The 14250-nt window shown below is 40.3% G+C and overlaps 1 protein-coding gene across 2 annotated transcripts in view; it reads right to left on the reverse strand.

Moving 5' to 3' along the window:
- The window catches only part of INTS8 (integrator complex subunit 8), a 53438-nt gene that overhangs the window by 10117 nt on the left and 29071 nt on the right, over nt 1-14250 (reverse strand). For both annotated transcript variants that reach the window (XM_036085160.2, XM_078072203.1), the window contains exons 15-20: nt 13897-14098; nt 9750-9871; nt 3792-3976; nt 3136-3169; nt 2213-2269; nt 2059-2120 (exon numbers count right to left, since the gene is read on the reverse strand). In XM_036085160.2, coding sequence (XP_035941053.1) covers nt 2059-2120; nt 2213-2269; nt 3136-3169; nt 3792-3976; nt 9750-9871; nt 13897-14098 — 662 coding nt within the window. The remainder of the gene's footprint in view (nt 1-2058; nt 2121-2212; nt 2270-3135; nt 3170-3791; nt 3977-9749; nt 9872-13896; nt 14099-14250) is intronic.

Raw genomic sequence — 14250 nt, forward strand, 5'->3', positions numbered from 1 at the left:
CTTATTCTAAACAACTGGTTTAGAAAACGTACTAACTTATTTAATCCTCACAAATCTGAGATAGGTATTATTCTTATACCCATTTAATAAATGAGGAAATTGGCAAAGAAAGCAACTTATCCAAGGTTATATACCAGGTAAGTGAAAAAGAGCCTGGGACTCCAACCCTACCAATCTAGCTCAAAGTCTGTATGGTAAACTATTCTTTTGCCTCATTTATAAACACACCGAAAATCAGTCATTAAGTCACAATCTTGGGATGCCTGGGTGGCTCAGTTGTGAAGCGTCTGCCTTCGGCTCAGGTCATGATCCCAGGGTCCTGGGATCGAGTCCCACATCGGGCTCCTTTCTCAGTGAGGAGCCTGCTTCTCCCTCTCCCTCTGCTGCACCCCCTGCTTGAGCTCTCTCTCTGACAAATAAATAAAAAAAAAATCTTTAAAAAAAAAAAAAAAGTTACAGTCTTAACTTAGGATAAAAATGCAACATCAGAGAGATGCTACCAACCATCAATTAAAAAGGCAGAAGCATTTCTACCTGATTTTTGGACTGCTATCTAACATACTAAATTTTATATAAGGCACCCCTGGGTGGCTCAATCGGTTAAGCATCGGACTCTTGATTTCGGCTCAGGTCATGATCTCAAGGGTTGTGAGGTCGAGCCCCACATCAGGCGCCTGCTTAAGATTCTCTCCCTCCCTCTCCCTCTGCCCCCCCCCCCAACCTGGTTCGTGTATGTGTGTGAAGAAAAAAAAATTTCATATAAAAATTTGTAGTTACGGGATGCCTGGCTGGCTCAGTCAGTAAAGCATGTGACTTTTGCTCCTGGGGTTGTAAATTCAAGCCCCATGATGGGTGTAGAAATTACTTAAAAATCTTGAAAAACAAAATCTGCAGTTACAATGTTGTGTAATACGCACATTTGTTTCATGAAGCATCATGATCCTTTGGAAAACAAGCCTCAGTAAGCGGAGTAAAGGGTCACCTGCCCACTTTTGACCCTCCAAACCTCTACATGAGATGCGCAACTACTTCTAATCTCTAAGACTGAGATGAAAGCAAATTACTCTCATTCTGTAGACTGCTTATCTACCTACTAAAATCTTTTCTTCTTCAAAGATGCCACTAAGAGCAACAAAATAAGGCCTAGTCCTGCCCTTCAAGCACAAAGCAAAAAAAAAAAAAAAAAAAAAAATATATATATATACACACACACACACACACATACACACACACACACACACACACACACACACACACACACGTGGGGGGTGAGGAAAGAAGAAAAAGTAACTTTTGTGAGGAAAGAAATGGGACTCCTGAATGAGAAGTTGCTATGTATAGGAAAAGAAATGTGTATATGGTTTCTTCTTCCAGAAAAAGAACATTTTCTTCTCCTTCTCCAAAATTCCCCCATCATCTTATTGTGATTCTCAGGAGATGAAAGAAAGAACATTTCTTAAAGTACCCAAGAACTTCTTAGTAACTAAAAGGGGTTTGGGAGCCTCTGACTATCACAGTGTTAGAACAGACCTACAAAGAATTACAAAAAAGTCATTTTCGGGGTGCCTGGGTGGCTTAGTCATTAAGCATCTGCCTTCGGCTCAGGTCATGATCCCAGGGTCCTGGGATCGAGCCCTGCATCGGGCTCCCTGCTCTGCGGGAAGCCTGCTTCTCCCTCTCCCACTCCCCCTGCTTGTGTTCCCTCTCTTGCTGTCTCTATCAAATAAATAAAATCTTAAAAAACAGAAAAGTCATTTTTCAAATAGATACTTGTAAAAGACGTAAAATGCTGGAAACCTAACAGGAAATCAATTTTTGGGGGGGGGGCCTCGATTTTCTAATTCTACCCCTTGATAAGTCATCAAGATCACTCAGGGATCTTTCTGTTGGACTGAAGGCTGGTATACCTTTTTAGGAAAATAATGACTGCAAAGAGAAACAAACCTGGCTGTAGAATCCTAACAGATTATAGCCTTTTAGTCAAACTATTCAAGGTTATCTGTATCAGGATGGTTTCTAAATACATAAATAATAAATATAAGCTATAATACATCTTACTTGGGGATGGAGGATGGCCAAATAGAAATGTGCTCAGCTGTAATATCATTCACAATGTCCTCCTTAAAAGGAAAAAAAAAAATTTTTTAAAGTGTGATTTTAAAAGGAAATTTCTTTCGAAGATTTTTTTAAAATGAAATTATGAAATACTGACCCGAACATTGTGAAGTTTCACAAAGAGTGACAAAATAATGGTCAAAACCAATGGTTCCTATAAGAAAGAAAATACAGAATCCTTAAATATTATACATGTTTAATATTCCCGTCAACCTCAGGGATACCAAGTATTTTCTCTCAAAAAATTCTTTGACTTTTGAAATGTACCATCTTCTTTAGTTTAGAGCATTTACTACAGGTCTAGTTTATTTTTAATCTCATGAAAGAAATCAAGCATACAATTTACACAAAATATTCAGGGGCGTTTGGGTGGCTCAGTCGGTTGAGCGTCCAACTCTTGGTTCCGGCTCGGGTCATGATCTCACGGTCGTGGGATCGAGCCCTGAGTCGGGCTCCACGCTCAGCATGGAGTCTGCTGGAGATTTTCTCCCTCTCCCTCTGCCTCTACCCCTCCCCCCCCGCGCATGTGCGCATGCGTGTGCTTGCGCACGCACTCTCAAATAAATAAAACTTAAAAGAAAAATTACCGTATTTAGGTAACTGGCTTACAGCACTCAAGTCCTCAGACGACTTGGAATTGAGCAAATAAATCTCTTTCCAATTAGTACTTCCAGCTATCTCTAAAAAAATTAACTTTTTATTCCTTACAGTAATATTTAAAGGATGGAATCTAGGTTATGTCCAGTAAATAGATGTAATATTAACCCTAACAAAAATTAAAGCTAGGCTTCACACATCCAGCCCTATGAGGAAGACTTCTTTAAAATTTAAAAAATACCTGTTCTATTCACTAAAACATGTTAAGGTAAATGCAAAATGAACCTGTCCATTCAGACCAACCCATCTTCAGGAATGATCACTGATGCACATTATACAGAGCACTTAAATAATCAGCATTTAAACACACTATTTTTCAGAAAATCAGCAGTAATAATTAGATCAACTTTTAATAAAACTTACCCGTAATTTTTTGATGAAAGAAAGTAGCTCGCTCCTACAAAAAACACAAATTTTGTATATACATTTACTATCAGAATTAAAAAGTAAATTATAGATGGTTTATTCCTAACTCTCCAGTTCTGCACGTATGAAAGAATATAACGTTCTAATATCATACTAACCTAATAAAACAACTTCTCTGGGGGCACCTGGGTGGCTCAGTCGTTAAGCATCTGCCTTCGGCTCAGGTCATGATCCCAGTGTCCTGGGATCGAGCCCCGCATTGGGCTCCTTGCGTAGCCGGGAGCCTGCTTCTCCCTCTCCCAATCCCCCTGCCTGTGTCCCCTCTCTAGCTGTCTCTCTCCCTCGGTCAAATAAATAAAATCTTAAAACAAAACAAAAAAAAAACACGCCTGTTTTAATCACGTGACTTCTTCAGTACAATGCAATCATAGGCATCGCTGATTCTGAATTCCAGAAGATATTAAACGATTAACAATCTCTTAAAATAACATATAAAGAGAAGATATTTCCAAAGGCGGCCATGTCAGTCCACAGATCAGCACCAGAAAACTCTAACACTGTCCATCTTTATGATATAAGATAAAGGTCAATGTTCTTGAAACAGTACAAACAGTACAGATAATAACTCAAGAAATAAACTGATAGAAACATACCGATACATTATGCCTAATGTAGATTCCCTCTGCTTTATTAAACTGACTCTGCCATCATTTCCTCGTTTGTGCTGACTGGACACACTACAGATCTGAACAACAACTTCCCAAAGGTCTTTAGCAGTCCGTCTACTTTCTTTAGGGCCAGGAAGTTCTTTGCATGTAGCTGCTAAAAGCTGTCCAAGCTATAACATGAAAAACAGAAAATACACAAAAAATAATTTATAACAACAGAACTACAGATGTAAGTTCTATTATTAAGGCACACTTGAAGAAAGAAGGATAACTACCCAAATACACCAAAGTTATTTTATGCTGTGCCTTCCATCCAACCACTGAGGAATTTAGAGCTCACTGTCTACTGACAGACTGGAAATCTGAATGGGCAAGAGGATGCTCTGGTCCTTCCACATTATAAAGCTCATTTCTTCTACACAATTAAGGTCTAACGACGACAAAAATAAGTATAGTCTAATAAGAACAAAACTGAGACAAAGCAAAGAGGTATGTGATTTATTAAGAGTGGGGGGGGGGGGGAACACCAAGCTGGTAAATAGTATGATCCAACTTAAAAGGGGTGGGGGGCAGGGTGCGTGCGTGCGAGTGTATGTGTGTAATGGAACGTATATATAATGTTAACTGTGGTAAAGCCCAGAGATGCAATTAAAATAGTGCTTTAACTTCACACACACTTTAATCATTTAAAAAAAAAATTTTTTTTAATGAAAAAATGAGGGGAGAAATCTGGAAATTGAAGTTGGCAGAATAAGGGAGTAAGATTTAGAACAACCTTTGTCTAAGAAAAATGGCAGCCACTGACTGGGGCTATTGCAGATGGGAGGAGGCAGAAGGAAGGACAGATTACTGAAAGTGAATGATCTGAATAAAGGAAGTCTTAAGGACCAAAAATGCAAGAAGAACCCATAAAGAGTGGAAGGGCTAAAAGCAAAAGGCAGAGAAAAGACAGGACCAAAATGTAGAGGAAAAAACAGGCTTAAGTCAAATTCAGCATTTCTTTCCCTCTGTAATTTCAAAACAAGAGAGGGCCCCTCTATCCTTTGTTCTTATAAATCTTATACATCATTGCTCTTTTAAAGGGTGAAATGGCAAGGATAATTTCAAGTCCATCAGGAAACCCCAGATCCCTTACTGGACCTAAAAAATATTCCTAATGGGGTCCCCACTGCTTACGGTAGTTTCTTTAAGAAGGTGGCCATATTGGGGGGTGCCTCGGTGGCTCAGTTGCTTGAGCGACTGCCTTCGGCTCAGGTCATGATCCTGGAGTCCTAGGATCAAGTCCCGCATTGGGCTCCCTGCTCAGCGGGGAGTCTGCTTCTCCCTCTGACCCTCCCCCCACCATGCTCTCTCATTCTCTCTCAAATAAAATCTTAAAAAAAAAAAAAAAGGCAGCCAAATTTTGACAAAGATGAAAACTGATACTTTCCCCAATTTTTTAATAATAAATTTCAAAAATAGAAAATTTGAATCGTTCAATACCTATTTGACTTATTGTGAATATTCTGCCACATTTACTTTACATATCTATATATACTGCTTGTCAACTAGTGAGCTGCAGACACCACACCTCAGCCCTAAATAGTTCAATACGTATCTTCTAAGGACAAGAACATTTTCCGACGTAACCATAATTCGTAACCACCACCCCGTGATCACACCTAAGACAATTTAGAACACTGGTGCTTCCTAAGTTAGTAAAAATGAGGTAAAAACCCTAGCTGTGGCTAGCGGTGGCCTAGGGTAGCTCCGTTGGTTAAACATCCAACTCGATTTCTGCTCAGGTAATGATCTCAGGTCATGCGGTGGAGCCCTGCATGATGGAGCCCTGCATCGGGCTCGGGGCTGGGCATGGAGCCCATTTAGATCATCTCTCTCCCTCCACCCCCACCACTGCTCGCACTAACAAAAAACCAACCCTAGCTGTGCCGTATGAATGGAAATCTAGAGTCCACAGCCTAGGAGTACATTTCACCTTGCATGCCTACTGAACACAAGTCAGCTCTGACAACTAGGCCCACCATACACGCAGCTATCGACTGCAGTGCAATACAGGGCCTCCTGCAGCTCCCTGTCTCAATTCATTTTCTGTTTTCAAGAATCACATGCTTAGTTGAAGCTTACTACATTCATTTACTTAAAAGTAAAAATTTTCAGAAGTCTTAGGCCCCAGGGGCACCTGGCTGGCTCAGTTAGAAGAACATGTGACTCTTGATCTTGGGGTGGTGAGTTCAAACCCCACACTGCATACCAAGATTACTTAAATAAATAAACTTAAAATAAATAAATAAATAAATAAAAGTCTTAGGCCCCCAGTCAACTGAATTCCACATTCTTAAACATCTTTTATGTGTGGGCACCAAGTAAAGCACTGAGAATATAAAAAGTAACTATCAAGATTACACAGTGTAAGTACAACAAAAATGTATGTCCATGGCTCAAAAGTAACAGGACCAGTAGCACCTTTCAAAGGTAACAAAAGAAAAACGTGATTTAGGGCGCCTGGGTGGCTCAGTCGTTAAGCGTCTGCCTTCGGCTCAGGTCATGATCCCAGGGTCCTGGGATCGAGTCCCACATCGGGCTCCCTGTTCGGCGGGAAGCCTGCTTCTCCCTCTCCCACTCCCCCTGCTTGTGTTCCTGCTCTCGCTCTCTCTCTCTCTGTCAAATAAATAAATAAAATCTTTAAAAAAAAAAAAAAAAGAAAAAAGTGATTTACTCATTTGCAGAGAAAGGAATAAGGCAAAGCTTTAAAGAAACCACACCAGGGGCGCCTGGGTGGCTCAGTCAGTTAAGCGGCTGCCTTCAGCTCAGGTCATGATCCCAGGGTCCTGGGATCGAGTAGTACATTGGGCTCCCTGCTCAGTGGGGAGTCTGCTTCTCCCTCTCCCTCTGCCTGCCACTCCCCCTGCTTATGCTGTCAAATAAATAAATAAAATCTTTAAAAAGAAAAAAAGAAACCACACCAACAGGCAGAAGTGGGAAGCGCATCCCAGCTAAATGACCAAACGGCACGTGCTAAAGCTCAGAGGCAGAGAAAGCATCCCGTGTACTCCGAGTGCTCTGATACCAGCAGCACAGAGCGGGCGTGACAGAGGAGCAGGAGAGGGCAAACTGGGGAAGAAGCACCTGCGCCTTAAAAGGCCTTGTAGGCCACAGGAAAAACCTTGGTCTTTATCCTATGTTATTACTATTACCACCAAGCCCTCCTCCTCCTATTAGCCACAGTCTTTTTTTTTTTAGTGTGTTACTTTTTTTGGTAAAGATTTTTTTTTAATATATTTATTTTTATTTATTTTTATTTTTGTTTATTTGTTTATTTATTTAACAGAGTGAGCGAGCGAGAGAGAGACAGCAAGAGAGGGAACACAAGCAGGAGAAGTGGGAGAGGGAGAAGCAGGCTTCCTGCGGAGCAGGGAGCCCGATGCGGGGCTCGATCCCAGGACCCTGGAATCATGACCTGAGCCGAAGGCAGACGCTTAACGACCGAGCCACCCAGGCGCCCCAGCTATAGTCTTTTATAACCCAAGTGTCCATAAATCCTGTGCACTTTCCAATATACTATATGCTGCTTCCTCTCCTGATCCAATGGGGAGACTGTATAGTTTTGTACTATTTCAAAAGGTCACATTTTAGTTACATGCTTAAGATTCTTCCCTTTCCTTTTTGTGATTACAGACTATTCAAATAAATAAGAAGATATGAAAAATAAAAACTGATTAAAATCACCTAATATTCCACTATCCAGAGATAATGACTTAATATCCTTCCAGACTTGGGGCACCTGGGTGGCTCAGTCGTTAAGCATCTGCCTTTGGCTCAGGTCATGATCCTAGGGTCCTAGGATCGAGTCCCACATCGGGCTCCCTGCTCAGCAGAAAGTCTGCTTCTCCCTCTCCCACTCCTCCAGCTTGTGTTCCCTCTCTCACTGTGTCTCTGTCAAATAAATAAAATCTAAAAAAAAAATCCTTCCAGACTTCCCTACACGTATGTATATATATTCCACGCCAAATTCCAAGTTTGGAAACTGCTCCAAATTATCGTATCTTCAAAACAAAGTCCTTTACTCTAGACTTCCTTCTCGGATCCCTTTTACCTTAACATAAACGAGGGAGCCAGGGCCCAACTAGGGAAGGGGACACACAAACCCCAACCAGATGAGATGATGAGATGCCGCAGTGACTCTTCAGCAAGGTCACCACCTATCCTTCCTCCTTTTGGACCCAATCAGGGGGACTGCACAAAGCAATGACATCACCCAGCCCAAGGTCAGGGAACCTGCAGCACAATACCCTGTGCCCTTCCACACTGCAGGCCCTCAAGCACGCACCCCGTCCTGCCACTGCACAACCCCACAGAATTCCCTGTGGAGAGAAGCAAAGAGAAGCTACTGTACTGTCCTAAGCAACAAGCTTTCCTAAGTGGAAATCTCTTGGAACAAAATGGTTCTTTCATCTGAGAGTTGAGTAAAGACCAAGACTATGGGGCATAATCAGACAAGTACTCTAGATATGAGGAACTCACATCACAAAGTTCACACACACACACCCCCCAAAAAAACAAAACAGATATAATCCAATGTCTAATATTCCAAAGAGAAAGAGGATTCAAATTATGACAATAAATTTTAGGAACAATTGTAGAGAAGACAAAAAGGAGGAAAAACTTTACAAAAGAGAACAGTAAATCTTCAAAGGGCTGAAATGAAATGAGCTCAGTTTTTAAAAGGACATACATGAAATTAGGAGGAAAAAACAAATAACCAAAGACAAATGTAAAAAAGTGAGAAGAGTCTTACAAGAGTTCCCAGATAACCACTGATTTAAGATACTATGTACTAAAGATGAGAGCAGATAAAGAACAAAAAGCATACAAACAATAAGGAGGAAATCTGAAAAACCAAATGTACCAGAAAAATGTTAAATCACTAAATGTTATTTTAACGATAAGACCAGAAAGGTAGAAAAGTCCACTGCTTATTTAGGGTATACATAACATTTGCACAAAACAGACACAGTCTTAGGGAAAACTCCAGTCTCTATTTCTGTCTTCTCCACCCAGAAACATTTCCAGTTGCACAGGACAGATATAATTAAGAAACGAGACTAAACATCTCAGCCCCAATTCACTGAAGGAATTCTTTCATTGGGGTCTAATTCCACATACACAAACAAGAATCAGGCCCAAATCTAGAGGAGAAAATAGGCTCTAAAGAAAGTAAGGTGCTGGGCGCCTGGGTGGCTCAGTTGGTTAAGCGACTGCCTTGGGCTCAGGTCATGATCCTGGAATCCCGGGATCGAGTCCCACATCGGGCTCCCTGCTCAGCAGGGGGTCTGCTTCTCCCTCTGCCCTCTTCCCTCTCGTGCTCTCTGTCTCTCATTCTCTCTCTCTCAAATAAATAAATAAAATCTTTAAAAAAAAAAAAAGGAAGGTAAGGTGCTCAGATGGAAATCAGCTAGAAGTGTACCCCTCCCAGCTCCACCAGTTCATACAACAAGAAAAGTTAACTAAACCTCTCATTAGCTTAGGGTTATACCAACATGTTGTCTGTTAACTAATTTCTGCTTGCATTCTCATAAACGCAAAACTATACTTTTAATCACAAACCAACAAATATTTGTCCAATTTTCCACTGTATTTTAGAAATTGGACAAGTTCCCTAAGTAGTACAGATCTAAAGAAACAGGGACGGCTGGGTGGCTCAATCGGTTAAGCGCCTGCCTTCAGCTCAGGTCATGATCCCAGGGGTCTGGGATCAAGCCCTGCATCTGGCTCCTTGCTCAGCAGAGAATCTGCTTCTCCCTTTCTCTCTCCCTCTGCCTCTCCCCCTGTTCGTGCTCTCTCTCAAATAAACCTTAAAAAAAAAAAAAAAAAAAAAAGAAAAGATCTAAAGAAACAGGTACAATGATTCCAACCTAATAATCCCTTTATTTAAACACAAGTTACCTTTACATATGGATTATTCTGAAGCAGAAACGCGGGAACTTGCAGTGTAAGGTATTCATTTTCCCTCCAGTTTAACATAAAAGCAACACACTCCTCAGCAATCACTTGACGAAGAGGAATATCTAAAAAGCCAAAGAAGAAAACAGCTGGAATTACCATGATAACATTAAAATGAGAACAAAGCAAACATGTACTAAGAGTTCAGTTGAACAAATTAAAAACAATTACAGATGAAAAAAGAGAAAAATTCCAACATTTTACATTTTTCTCTAGAAAGTTAAGGTTTCCCAACAGACTGCATGGTCCCCAGTACTAATCAACAAAATCATCTACTATGACTACTTTACATGGCCAACACCCTACTGAGGAAGTCCACAGCACCTGTCCTCTAGAAATCTGTAATTCAAACAACCAAATAAACACACAAAACAAGTACAATGGTACCATATAAACTTTTAGCACATTTAGAGCACAGAAATAGCTAAAACATATAATAAAATTTTAACAAATCTGAGTAAATGTACCATTTTAAGTATTTCTGCTGATTAAGACATAATACTCCTCAGAAACAAGTCCTTAACTTTCAAAAAATATTTACTGTGCCAAAAACAATTTTAAATAAAAATTGATGAGAAAAAAAATCACCCAATATTGTTTTGGACAAAAAAAAAAAAAGGCACTGTTTTGCACATAACTTCCTTTGAAATATTAAATATACTTTAATATTAAATATGTTGCAAATTTTCATAGCTCAACGTATATAATATTCAGGTTTTAATGTACTTCAGCAAAAAGAAAAATCCCAAAGAATGCTGAATAACAATGTTAACTTAAAATAGGGAGAGCTATTAAACTTTTTGAGGACTTATATTTTAGTCTTTCTAAAAGACTGCCTATGGATATTAGTTTATATCTCACCTTACCCAAAAAAGGATTTGACAGGACAGAGAGTTATAGGAACACAGCAAAATATACATTCTTTGCATCATCGTCAAGAAAGAACAAAGACAGAAGGGAAATTAGTATCCTCAATGCACGCATGTCATTGAGTTCTTTACATTTTGCCAAAGGCAGATCACACAGCATTTGGCTCCAACGCTTCCTTTATTCACCCAGCACTCCCCAAACAGTAACAGAGCAATGGTTCTTAAACATAAATTTGAATCTAGGGAGAATTCTGATACAGCCTGAAAAGCAGTGATTTGGAGATTAAACTTCCCTTTAAGCATCTGCAATGCAATTAAGCATTATTTCTAAATGTAGAAGTCCTATGCTGTAACAGGCACCCAGAGTAGGCCTAGAATTCAATTTTGTTGAAATCCTAGGAATATAACAAAGACACATCTCAAGAGAAAGTAAGCTGTTGATACAAAGGTATTAAAAGTTGGGAAATTTCGGGGCATCTGAGTGGCTTGGTGGGTTGAGCATCCACCTTTTGATTTCAGCTCGAGTCACGGTCTCAGGGTCGTGGGATCAAGCCCCACGTTGGGCTCTGTGCTCAGTGGGGAGTCCGCCTGAGATTCTCTCCCTCTCCCTCTGCACCCCCCCCACTTGTGCACTTGTGTGCATGCACACGTTCTAAATCTTTAAAAAAAAAATTAATAAAAGTTGGGTAATTTCTCCCAAAAGACATCACTGGTGTTAGAATAATTAATCTGTAGCCTTTATTTATAAATGGAAGATTGGATCTTTGTCAATTAAGATCACTTCCTATTCCTGATAGTAGAGCCAGGCCAATCCACCTAACACCCTCTTCTACAGAGGGCATGCAGCTAATTTGATCAAAATTGACCCAATACCATCAGGAAACAATTTTTTTTTCCTTAAAAAAAGAGGGAGGAGGGGCACCTGGGTGGCAGTCAGTCAGGTGTTTGACTCCTGATTTCGGCTCAGCTGGTGGGATTGAGCCTGTGTTGGGCTCTGCATTGGGCGTGGAGCCTGCTTTTTTCTTTCTCCCTCTCCTCGCCCTACCCACTCTCCCATGCTTTCTCAAATGAACCTTAAAAAAAAAAAAAAAAAAAAAAAAAGAGGGAGGAGTATGTGGCAGATGACCCCTTTTCACACCCCTCCCCCCATCGTGACCCATGGCGAGACCACTGTACCCACCCTGACTCTCCTGCCAGAGAATCAGAGCCAGGTGTCTGCTGAACTCAGGGCCTTAGTCTGTAACTGAGGCGCAAAGACAAGGCACTGCACTGTGCTTATTCCTCCTAACAATAAATGACATCCTTGCCTTTCCATTTTAAACACTACTTGTAACACAAACTATGGGACAAGCAGCTGAACATCCAACAAGGTAAGAATTTACATAAATTAGGTGCAGTGCTAGGAGTCTTGGACCAAAAACAGGAAAAGAAAAAAAAAAAGTGATGTGAATTCCAGACTACTTAAAGGTCAAAAAGGTAGTACAAACAGACCTGTGCTTATTTAAAGGCATTTCCATCTATTTCAAAGAGTAAGAGCAGAGGCTTAACCAGGATTGATGGATTCAAATCCCTGTTCTGTCTCTTACTAGGTGACTTTGGCCAAATTCCTTAACCTCTCTGTACCTGTTTCCTGATTTACGAACAGGGATAATTAAAGTAGCAGCTACTTCACAGAGCTGCCATGAGGACCAAATGAATTCTGTACCTAAAGCTCTTCCAACAACATCTGACATGCAGCTAACACTCAACAAATGTTAGAATTTTAAAAATTCCTCTTTTCATTTTAGAGAAATCATGTACGAAAAATCAAACTTCCACCTTTAAAAAGAAAACAGACACAGTAGCATGTGTCCGTGGACAGTGCCAGTATATTACTGGATCAATTTTCACGACATTAAAGGGCAATGACGCATTAAAGCTCAAAGGTATTCTATCAGCAGAGTGCTAAAAAGTTGTACTATCTGCTAGAAATCAGAATGTAATGACAATTAAATTAATCCAAAAGACTCCAGAGGGCCAGAAGCCATTTCTGTTTTGGTACATTACTAGCACCTTCTTTTATACTTCAATTTTACAGCTTTAAGTATGTACAGTAGGACTTACTGTTCTAAAATTACTAGAACATGTAAAATTAAGAAACTTCTTTAAGCAACATTTACATAGAGAGATTTATATAATAATTTTTATACATAATTATATAATTTATATAATTTTCATAGCATATTTATTATTTTTTTAAGATTTTATTTATTTATTTGACAGAGAGATAGCGAGAGAGGGAACACAAGGGGAGTAGGAGAGGGAGAAGCAGGCTTCCTGGCAAGCAGGGAGCCCGATGTGGGGCTTGATCCCAGGACCCTGGGATCATGACCTGAGCCGGAGGCAGACGCTTTAATGACTGAGCCACCCAGGCGCCCCTTCGTAACACATTTATACTTACAAATAGACACAGAACGTCTGTTCCTAAAGTGACAAGTGAGTTCCTGACCCACTGGCAATCATTTTGATGAGTTCTATGATGGTAATAAGGAACTAAACATTCAACCTATACTTACAAGGACATTTTAATTCTTCGTTAACAGAGTATCTTAAAATTGCAATACAGTTTTGTAGTGTGTTGAACAGTGTTCCCTCAAAATTCATTTCCACTCGAGACCTGAGTTGCCTCACATGGAAACAGGGTCTTCACAGATATACTTAGTTAAGATGACATCATACAGAATTAGGACACACGCTACAACCAATGACTGGTGCCTTTATAAGAGGACGGACAGACGGATGGACACGGACACACACACACACACACGTAACAAAGGAGGGAGAGACAGGAGTATGAAGCTATAGGCTAAAGAATGCCAAAGATTGCTAGCAGCCATCTGAAGCTAGAAAAAGCCAAGGAAAGATTCTTCCCCAGAGCCTTCGGGGGGGCACGGCCCCACAGACACCTTGATTTCAGATATCTAGTCTCCAAAAATGTGAGAGAATAAATTTCTGCTGTTTTAAATCATCTAGCTTGTGGTACTTTGTTATGGTAATCCTAGGAAACGAATAGTTTCCTACATTATCTTCAATGTTCTCAAGAGAACTCCACATCTGAATTGTTTCAGGAGAGCAGTAACTTTTTTAAGATGGCAAAAAAATAAGAAAATGTTTTTTTAAGATTCTTCCCTACGATTACTTGAGTACTGCACTTCTGAAATTTGGCTTTGTGAACATCTTACCAGGAAGCCTCATTTCCAGATATCCCCGCACCCTACTAATAAGATCAGAAGGAGGCCTTTCTCCTGATTGCCCCGTTCCAGCTTCATGGGTATGAATATCCAAAAGCAGCATCTCATTCAGCATGACCTGACGAAGTTTCGGTGAGAACTCTGTTACCAACTCCAAACAAGCAGCAAATAGCTGTTTGGCATGGGAAAAATCCTACAGAAAGAAATAACAGATCACTGGGTCACTTTTCCTCTGGAATCAAAAAACGTGCATCCTTAGGAGTACAGAGCCAAGAGAAGAATTTAAATGGTTAACAATGGTTGTCTTGGAGAGTGAGGCTAGATTACCTTTTTCTTTATCATCTG

This window comes from Halichoerus grypus, chromosome 5 (assembly GCF_964656455.1).
Source record: "Halichoerus grypus chromosome 5, mHalGry1.hap1.1, whole genome shotgun sequence".
NCBI lineage: Eukaryota > Metazoa > Chordata > Mammalia > Carnivora > Phocidae > Halichoerus > Halichoerus grypus.